Source organism: Plasmopara halstedii (genome assembly GCF_900000015.1).
Source record: "Plasmopara halstedii genome assembly, contig: Scaffold_650, whole genome shotgun sequence".
Classification (NCBI taxonomy): Eukaryota; Oomycota; class Peronosporomycetes; order Peronosporales; family Peronosporaceae; genus Plasmopara; species Plasmopara halstedii.
In genome coordinates this window covers 45,508-56,360 of record NW_020187567.1, presented here as the reverse complement: position 1 = coordinate 56,360, position 10,853 = coordinate 45,508, and the positions used below count along the sequence as shown (strand labels likewise).

Below are 10,853 nucleotides of genomic sequence, written 5' to 3'. Positions count from 1 at the left end.
AAATATTACCGACAACAGCCAATAAAAACTTCGGGATGGCGACTCGTACAAGAAAAATCAAGAATTAAAATCAAGAAAATAATAACCCAGCGGAATAAAGCAGTGTAATATCTTAGTCAGGGCCGAGTAGGTAGACATTGGACACAGTGGCCCTCAGAGTCTCGACTAGGAGCCTTTGATCTCACGAAGAGATACGAGTAAAGCCGATTCCCGTATGTGGGATCTCTTCGAGCTTGAAACGCTCTCTATGATCCACCTCCTGCACGAAGTGCAAATCGAGCTGAAATCAACGGAAAAGCGCATGGTAATGATAGAACTGAAATTTCTTGTGTATCCGCTTTTACTACTGCCCGTTAAGCCGGAGCCCAGATTTGAAACGCCGGAACTTGTGGGGACATGCACCGAAACAGAGACCGAACTGAGCACTCGATATGTGTTCTGCAAGAGCTTTCTGACTCCACCGAAATAATATTTATAAAGAACATTGCTTACACACAGCGGGGTCGGACCCTCCGAGAAAACATGCATTTAATACCAGACGCTGGCGAAGTAAAGAATATTTTGCTTTCATTTATCACACTAGCTGGAGGAGAAAGGTCACATCATCCGTCTCATAGCTATGCAAATCAACTTCATCGGAGAAGATGTCAAACTGCAAGCTGCAGACTTTACTCGATAAAGTACGACGTAGTTGTGGAGGTGTATGCTTGCCACCTTTAATTCTTGCTCTCAATAGCCCTGTTCGTTTCTCTGCTCACATATGTGCAGCTACAAACCAAGTCCGGGCACGTTTAATTCAACCACCGCTTGCTTTTCAAGAGGTGCCAACGATGATTTTCTTGTGGCTGGCTGTCGTACGCATTCTCGATTGTGACGACGCGTCAGCTCGCTTTGAGATTCTCGTCGCGTGGCTATTACTGGATTAGTCGCGTTTCGGATGCAATCTTCAAGCTGTGCTATGGTATTGCTTAGCCTGGGCGCTTTAAGCGCACCAGGAGCATAAAGCTGATGTAGCGTGGCTCCAACACCATGTGTCGAAGTGTAAACTAGGCAGGGACGACAACGGTGATACCGCGCACCTCGAGCGCAGACATCAAGGCAAATACGAAAGACGCCCGGGACCTCATCTTTCTGTATCCAATACCAACCGCTACTAATCTTGAAACGTTATCATAAAACTTTAACTTTAAATCTTTGAAATCTAGTTCATAAGGCAGATTTCTAATTGAGATAAATTTTAACTTTACTAGTCAATATATTACAGTTGAAAGTGTCATTGGAGGATACATTGGCTGATTCATTGCGTAAAGCTTGAAAATCGTCGACTATGAGGACCGGCCCTTTCCAAGTAGATCACTTGGTATATTAATTATGTTGATAACATAATTGGAAAGAATCATTAAACATTTGAGCACGTAAAGAAGAGATCTTTCTTTGCATGTTATGCCCAGAAGATCAAGCCCAATACCTTCTTGGCCTTTTGGCTAAGATTAAGTGTAGAAGATCAAGCACTAATGAGTGCAGTAATAAACTCGTGGTATAGTGGACGCTCAATGAGCGTTTGCGATGGGCAACGTCTTTAAAATAGTGAGTCTTGCTTGGTACAAGGCAGGGATAGTGTACGTACACCATACATTTTTGTCCCTCGGACATATAGTGATTCGAAAGCATGCTACTAGATAAAGCGCCTTGGCAAATACTGGTGCGGGCGGTACTCTAAAATGGAGGGGCTATGATACAATATGATGCGTGTAAGTCAGCTCGCCCTTGTAGCTTTTTAACGGCTTGGAGTCATTACGGCAAATACACTCTTCAAACGTAACGAAGTTTCGAAATCTAATATCATCTTAGTTTAAGAACATGTCAGGATCTTATGCAGCTCTATTAATTTGTAACACAGCACATAAACATTAAAAGCCCACCCAAAAAACTAATACGAATATCACGTCTGCGACCTTAAAAAAGGCTGCTACTTCTGTAATTGATGCCATTGAAATCGACGTTAGCTTACCTCGTCCAGACATAGGCGTACATTTAGTAGCCAACTGCGATGAAATCTGCCGCACGACCTTCATCAGACGTCCATTGCGAGGTGCAAGGCGACAAAAGCATTTTACTGTTGCTCTTCAACAGTTACCGCCTATAAATTTTTGATCACAACTTGGATGCACGAAATATCATAATTTTGACTTGGTACAAAATATTAGTCTATATTAATTCTTTCACCCGTTTTTAAGAACATACGTCGTCTCCCGGCCGAGTCTCAAAAATCTTCTTGAGGCACTTCGTCAGCTGGAGCTGTCGTTCTAAAATTGATTTGAGCTTGCGATTCTCATGTTCAGCACGTTCCCTATCCTTGTGCTGTCGTTTCGCTAGATCTCTCCATATGGACGCTAGAAGTGAGAAGCTATCGGAGTCGCCAACCATACGTTGCTTATAGCTGCTACTTGGCGACAAGCTCCGCGTTTCCTTACGCTTAAGCTCCGCCAGCGTATTTTCCATCTCCTTGACTTTGACACGAAGATACAACAGCTCTTCTCTCTGTTTCCGAATTCGTTTATTTGTAGGCTTCATAGTGTCATCCGTCAACGCGTTAATTCCAGCAGCGGCAGCGGCAATCGCTGCGTTTGCAGCTGCAAAATCTTTGGCAGTTCTAATAGGAGATGGCGCTCGTGCTCGTTTCATCTTCTTCCGCGACTTAATTCGAAGTTCTTCGGAAGTTTTCCCCTTAATCACGCATTGAGTATCAACTCCATCATCGCTGCTGCTACTAGATGTATCGCTGTGCGTACACAGGGAGGCAATTGCGCTTTCCAACAAGTTGGAATCAGCGTAGCATTTGGGGCTCAATAAAAGTCCAGTAGGTTCGCCGATTGGCTGTTGCACATCCTGCGGCGACTTTGGTGTGTTAGACAGTTGTATCAAAAGCGCATCTGGTACTTCCGCAAGCAGCGCCTCCAGTTCTTGGTCGTACTCGATTGCTCGTGTCTCGTCATCACTCTCGATATTGCAGGCATCCACGAAGGCCAAAGCGTGTTCGAGCAATAGAGTGGACGGAGCGTCGTCGCACACTTGGGTGTTCAACATTGCAGACAATTGCTAAAATGAAAATCATGGTCTTAGTCAGATGCCCTGACACAGTAGAACGAGGTTAGGTTGTGTGCCTTGCTGTGCTGCAGCTTGTTCAATAAAAGCCGTTTGTCATACCACCGCCCTTCAACTTTATCAATGGTTAAGCTCACAGAAGGCATCTCTGCCTCACTCCTGACGACAGTGGCTATCAACATTCGCGCTTTCGAGTTGTTGTAAAAAGTTCGTGATAAAGAGGCTGAAGCTGTGGGATGGGATGCTTCTGGTACCGCAGCGACATTGCATTTGCTGCTGCGTGTTTGTATTCCTGTAGTTTTGCAATGAATCTGGGCTAAGTTACATGGTGAGCAAATTCGACACTTTGTTTTGAAAATCTGTCAGATACCATATTTACGGGAATTTACTAGATGTTGGGCCGAATACTTTGCTCAGGCAACTACGCCGCTGCACGATCTGACGGTGCCCTGTTGCGACGACAAAAGTATACAAGGCAGATATAACCAGCTGTTCCAAATTTAATTATTTCTCAAAGTAAATCTTCGTAAATGTGACCACAGAGCCAAATACGGGTAAATTTTCAGCTTCCTTGCTGACAGCTAAGCAACCAAACATCATTGATAACTTTTGACTTTTTCCGAATAATTATAAATCATGCGACCATCAGAAAAAGATCATTACGCAGCTGCGTAGTAAGCGCGAGTGTGTCTCGTTAGAAATTGATGCTTTACCCAGCGGGTATCACATCTGGAACGATTACGCTTTGATTCTAGGGATAGGGATATTGATTGGTACTCCTTTAATTTTATCTTTATGTAGTACTTCAAGAAGTACTTTTCTCTGCTTCGAGCTAACAACAGTAGACCTACTGCTATTATTCGTGGTAAGTTGAAGGATCGCGGCGCAGTTACGGGTGATTACTACTCATATGTTTAGTATTGTACATGTACCTGAATACTCTCAGTCTTACGATTATTTTTTCAAGGAATGTCACACATTTTGACAACAAAACGATCTTAGCTGATCTTGGGCCAAAAACGATACAATAGACGTAAGGGATGGGGTATTGAATTTCCTTTCACGCGTAAGAGACGAAGCTTACAGTATTTATCAAGAGTTGTCTCTACAGGAGCAAGAAAAGTGTTAATACCTAAAATCTGCTTAGCTTAGAAATTTGCAAGAGGCCTGCTCTCCTTTTCTAGAAGTCGAAGAACCCAGCGTACATCCATCATAGTAATGAGTAGTAAATTGCCCCACGTGGCAGCGCTTAAAGTTACTATCTCCCTGTTCGGAAAGTGGACGTCTACAAATCCTTGAATTATAATATACATGGATATTCTTACATATGAGTCTTTGAAACGTGCTGAAACTGCAACCCAGCACAGAAGGAGTTTTTTTATAATTGCAGAATTACATTAATCAATGCATAGAAGATAATTCTTAAGCATGCATAGTATGCGGATGTCAGATTCTCTCAAGTAGCAAGTACTTTAAACTTATTTTTTTTTAATTTAGAGCTATAGAAGCTTGGGTTAATATTACAATCAAAATAGTAATAAAATTTCGCTTTAACACAGGTACGTACCCTACCTATTAAGATGTATGTACGCAGTAAACTATTGTGCGAAGCTCAGAAGGCGCAAAGTCGTGTACTATGATGAAGTATTAGCATTCAGTACGGATAAGGGTGTTCGTTCTCGTGATTGAGAGGTCGCGGACACATGAAGCGCTAGACTCACAGGATATTTTATCTCAGCTCTAGATTATAGATAACAAGATGAAAACATCATGCATCACTTTAGCTAACTTCGGTTTTAAATATATAAAACTCTGAATTTGCGCAAGTGTAAAGTAGAAGTCTGGTACTTATGAGGCTCTCTGTTCAGCGCCTGGGTGGTATCCGGTAAAACCTATCCTCTTCACGTTTGGTAATGCGAATTTGTATGAGTCAAAGCTTCCTCTGTGCGACGTGCACGGCTACACCGTCTACTTTGTTAGGATTTGTCGTCAATCCGACAACCAAGTCGGAATAAGAGTAAAGATGGAACATAATACCCATCGGTTGAGACTCAATCAACACCTTTTCAGATCAGTGCCTAAGACAACAAGCACGATTATTGAGCATATAACTTCATATTCAGTTACAGCGGTGGCCCCAGGGCTATCAGCGTTTATTACTTGCCTAAAGTGTTCACCAGCTCCGAAACGTGTTGGTGAGACGGCCCCAGAAACGTCTTAACCTGGCGCCTGTGGGAGCACTACCAATCGCCAGGAGGAGGCGGCAAAGAAATTTCGAGCATACGGATGATTGAGGTAGCCATGAATTCGGGTTTGCTCCAGATCGAGCAGCAATGCTTTACGCTAGCGGCGTCCATAGTTGGAGACCGCGCACCGGAGTGAGGACTAATGTGTGGAACCTCTGTTGACGAGGCATTTGCACAATGGGAAGTATGGAATGACATATGTAGCAACTGTTTGTACTTAATTCGAGCGCGATAGACATCCCTGTCTACCATCAACAAAGGAAAGAATTAGCGGATTATGTGCAGGAGCTGAGAGCTCTTACGCAGAATAAGCAGTCGATCTTCTTAAGATATCGGTAAAGAGTAATATCTTAATGGCGGGTATTCATACGGATGTGGCTCAAACTTGGATGACCCGCATCCACACAACCTCTTTCATAAAAGCGTTGCATAATGCACTAAATGCAGTTTCAAGCAGAAAGGGTTAGTTCACATGCAGTAGATGGAAGCCAAATGATGGCGCTAAATATGATGAACCTAGCAACGGTAATTGCCCGTCCGAAAACAAGGACTTACTGAAGAAGACTTACATCAGTTAGCACGCTTCACCGCGTGTTGCTCACTTCTAGCGAGACGTTGAATTTCGTGATCGAGGAGGAAAAGTTGAAGTGACGTCTTTTATGGCCAACAGAGCTTACTTTCATGAAGTGATAATCGCCTTAAATTCTGATATAACGGAGTTGAGGGTTATACAATTTTGGCAAAGTCTATACTTAATGCTAATTACATACATAAGAGTATGTGGTCCACCCAACATGTGTGAAAGGACTAACCCATTATACCACACCCCACTCAGAAGTGTGCTTTCTCCGACTCTAAGACTCGGTATCCGTGATCCCACACAAAGTGAAATGCATTTAAGACGACTGGCGCCGACGCCTAACACAGAGCAAAACCGCACCTCAATCCAAGGATGAGAAGGCACCTTCGCCACCATCGAACTTGAATAATGCTTTAGCTTCACGCCAAACAGAGCTTTCGCACTTTGAGCCAAATCCTGGCATCAAACGACCTGCTTGGGCAGATGACAATTTTAGCGAGGAACTCATTGGCGAGTTCGGTCGTCCAGTCTATTTTCCCTACCTTGAGATTAACATTATTCACGAATATTAAGACCGACATGGTGGTGCCACTTTAGATTTTGACGATCTCTTCAGTATAATGAAAGCTCGAGTGATAACTTGAACCGCTTGAATACCGATGACATGTGCTGGACGAATCCACAAAGTCTCATGTACGTATCGTACATCTAGCAATCCAAAATGTATTCCCTCCAGACAATCAACACTATGGGTCTTTCAACCGAATCCGTGAATGTCTCCCGTTTGCAAATGCGAATGCCGCTCGAGGCATGTTAATCACAAGCGATATGCGCTTGTAATTTGCTCATTTGAAAGCGCAGTATCGGTTCACTCCGATTTCGAAGATGCTTGCGAAGTATGTACGGTCATTAGTCGAATCCACGACAAGAGGGGGAGAGAAGGAAGAGGGAGAGACGGATCGCCTAAGCGAAGTCCGTCATTGGGCCCTCGTTGATCGCGAGATCGATATCGGGATAGTCGCGAAGAATACGACTCCGAGGCTCCCACGTATTCTCGTTTGCTGAATAACCCAGCCATTTTACAAAAAGATCCTTTCGACCGCGAATAGTCCTCTCTGCCACCACGTTATCGATCGATTTCCCTGTCGATGGAAAAGAGTGTTCGTCGGGTTTGAAATTGCGATTGACAAAGATGGAGAAAATCACATATGTGTGGAACGGCCTTTGGCGCCGTTGCCTCAGCATCGTCCTCGAAATAACGAGAATAACGGCTAACTTTCGAACCAAACGAACGATCACGAGAGTCGGAACATTGACGATTGATCGAGTTTGCGATTGTTACGAAAAGAATATCAACCCGCACAAGAGGTCGCCTGACAGGAGGCTCTACATCATCAGCGGCAGCAGTCCCAGTAGGAGGGATAGTTGCAGAGCCTGCTTCGATCACCGAATCCGACCCCGACTCTCGATTGCATTCCTGAGCGAGTTTCCACAACGCTATGCAAGATCGCTAACTTTGCAAACAACACGTCTAGTATCCTTCACGCGTTGTCGCAGATTCGACGCGCGATCGAATACCTCGATCACCTAAATTTCAACTTTTGACCCTCTTGCCGACGCTGTGGCTCCGAAGCTTCATTGGTAATACCCTGTGTTACATCCAGGTTGGAAATCTTGTTGTCACAATGAAGTAGTACATAACACACAACAACAGAATGCATTTTCCTAGACGACCTCGTCTGTCTGCGTATTTCTGCTGTCAATCTTGTGCATTGGCCATTGTAACTCGCACATGTGAGATCAAATTCGCCCGACTTTAATGAATTTGTCCAGGTCGTTCTTGTACTTGCGCTTTACATTTGCACCATTGATTATATCAATTTGAGAGGCAACGATATACCGAGCTCCTCCTCAACTTACATCAGAGACATCAATCATCGCACAAAGCGGCACTTGCTGGTGTTGCAGGCCATTTATGAAAAAAACGGCATAATTTGAGTAAATGAGCTGAATTGTTCATAGCAAACTATAAGAGGTGGTATCAACAAACCCCCATTTTCACACAGAAGCTTCTCAGCACGTCACCGACAGCTCGGTTGGCTTATTCTGTTTGCCTATCGGTCTACGCGTGTACCGCTGTGGATACATCCAATCGAGTGACAAGATTCGAAACAATCCTTTGCAAAACTCACTTGTAAACGTATATTTTAATAAGAGGTGATGGCGTCTGGCAACCTGTGATTGCCGAAAACGTGATCAATAAATAATCTAGCCGAACCTTCGGCATCGATGGAATCGCTATATGTCGCGATTCAAACCATCTTGCTGAGTTTGTCGACGAAAAAGAGCGCTCCATTGTGACCACCAGCATTCTCGAAAACCCGATGATGAAGTCACCGACTTTCCATGAGTACATTTTTGTGTTCCTAACCCTAGACTGACTTCCAAAAGTCTATAGGAACAGTAGATGATGTATTAGTGAAACTGTTCGTTAAATTATTTTGATTTTATATTTATATGTGATTATTAAAATTTGTATAGCTTTTACTTAATATTTCTACAGGACTTACAAGATTAATATATGAGAGGCATTTGAGTATGACGTGCGCACTTCACGCGCTGACATACATCAAATGTCTTTACGTACCGTGCAACCCGCTTGTACATGCGGGGAGACATAAAATTGGCACTGAGAGACCGGTAGGTCTTTTCACGATTAAAGCGACCGACCATCAAATATCATGCGCCTTGTACACTATCTTGTGCTTCAAATCATTGCTGTGGGGAACCACACCCTGTGGCTCATCATCACGTGCAACTCCATAATGAAGGAGACCATCCTTCCATGCAACCTTGATTTCAAGCGGCTGAAAGCTTGTCATGGAGCTCTATATCACTCAACGACAGAGCTCTGACAATCAGATCACACTGATCGTCCCCAACATACGCTTAGCGTATCATATCGAATACATTGCTTTCGATATAACAGATATGAGCTAGCTCATATCAGGACGATGCGAAAATGCGCTTGTTAGCACATTCAGCTTCCCTGGCTTCTTCACGACCGTGAAATTGTATTCTGCGAAAAATGTAAACCAGGAGCCATACGCTGTGATAAGTGACATGGCGAAACTGCATATTGTAAGGCTGTAAGATCCTTGTAGACTACAACGGAGTAGAACTCAAGAGTGATCACATAACTTCATATGTTATTGCTAAAAGCTCCTTGTCGTGAACAAAATAGTTTTTTTTCTGCTGGCTTCCGCTGTCGCGATTTAAACGACACGACGCGATCGTATCCTTTTGGTTCCTTTTTCAATAGTGCACAATCGATTGCAAACCCAGAATCGTCACACATCGCGCTAAACGACTTCTTAACATCTAGTAAACCAAGAAATGGTGCTTCCATCAAAATGTTCTTGATTTGAGCGAACGCTTTTACACAAGTAGACGACCACTCTCATGGTACGTCCTTCTTGAGCAAGTTTAATATTGGGCGTTACATGTCCGTGTAGTTGCGCGAGTGACAACGCAGGTAGTCAGAAAACCCAGTCTGTTTCCTCAAATCCTTTAATTTCATGTTACTGGCCACTTCATGATTGATTTGAGCTTCTTGGGATCTGCACGAACACCGTGTTCGCCAACATAACAACCGAGGGCCGGTACTTTGTTAGCACCGAAAATTGCTTCGCAACATTCGCTTGCAATAAAACTTCACGCATACATTCCAGCACCGCACAGAGGCTCTCCAAGCGCACTTTCTCGGCAGATTTGCCATCTTCGTCGCTTGAATGAACAAAAATATCGTTATAATAGGTTTGTGCTAAGCGTCGCAGTGGTTGAAACAGATTGGAGGTCAATCCATTGAAAGGTGCTGGGGTATTGGTTAGATCTTGTGGTATCAGAAGGCGCCCCCATAACGACCCGGACGGTGCGCAAACAGTAGTTAGAGGGACGTCCTTTTCAATCATCAAGATTTGGTAGTATTCATCAACTAAATTAAGCACATTAAACTTTGTACATCCGGGCATGCAGTGAATGATGACACTTTTCGCAGATTGGCGTTTGAGCGGAAACCGTTTGCTCATTCAACTTGTTAGAGGCGTGAACAATTTGCCATTTACTATTTTATTTGTGCAAACAAAACGTCGGCGCTGTGAGGGACTTGCTCTCCCTCAACCAGACTAGCAGCTTACCTTTGAGCAAAGAGCTAATCCACATTCTTACGTGGATCACGAGAAAGCGGCCACCGTCAAGGCACTGCATGCTTTGAGCCAGGTTCACGATCAATTTCGTGTCGATGTTTTCGTTCTGAGGGAAGCCAGAAGGAGGTTTCGCACTAATAACATCATCTTTGTATTCCATTTCAAGTTAGTGATGAGAATCAATTGGATTCATCAAAATATCCGATCCTCTGGTTGACTACACATGCTATCAAAAATTCTCGAGAACTGAATCATCCATTACCGATAATAAGAGTAGTTCCAATGATTCGACCTCCGACCGTAGCAACACTACCTCCGCAATGTCATCATAATTGAGTTTGTAGATGCAGTCATCGTAAGTGACTACCTCGAGCCGCACCAGCTCTCCCATCGCCGAGAAGGAAACCAAGAAACATCTGTTCTGACAACTGCACAACCAGTCGTTGAATTCACAATAGATGACGAGCATATTCGCATGCTACAGTTCCATCATTGGGGGGGGTACGCTTTACTAACTAACCCGCGGACTCAACCGTATCCGGAGCGGAGGTATCAATACCGCGATCCATAATTTCTATTGATTTTTGACATTTATGTGCTCAATCACACAACGGGCGGAAGCATTACTTTTGTGATCAAGTATACCCACTGACCCACAATCTGGTTCAACCACTGTAATAGTGGAAGTAGTGGCGTATACAGCCGTTGTTGATTCCC

At 43.8% G+C, this 10,853-nt stretch overlaps 2 protein-coding genes across 2 annotated transcripts; one reads left to right on the top strand and one right to left on the bottom strand.

Moving 5' to 3' along the window:
- Positions 1–522: 522 nt before the first annotated feature.
- PHALS_12658 (uncharacterized protein) lies at positions 523–795 on the top strand (the record flags this gene model as incomplete). Its single annotated transcript, XM_024728250.1, has 2 exons — positions 523–699; positions 769–795. The coding sequence occupies 2 exons, from the start codon at positions 523–525 to the stop codon at positions 793–795; spliced, it is 204 nt and encodes a 67-aa protein (XP_024578745.1).
- Positions 796–2,232: 1,437 nt separating this feature from the next.
- On the bottom strand, positions 2,233–3,087 carry PHALS_12657 (uncharacterized protein; the record flags this gene model as incomplete). The annotated part of the gene is made up of 1 exon (XM_024728249.1): positions 2,233–3,087. The coding sequence occupies one exon, from the start codon at positions 3,085–3,087 to the stop codon at positions 2,233–2,235; it is 855 nt and encodes a 284-aa protein (XP_024578744.1).
- Positions 3,088–10,853: the final 7,766 nt, after the last annotated feature.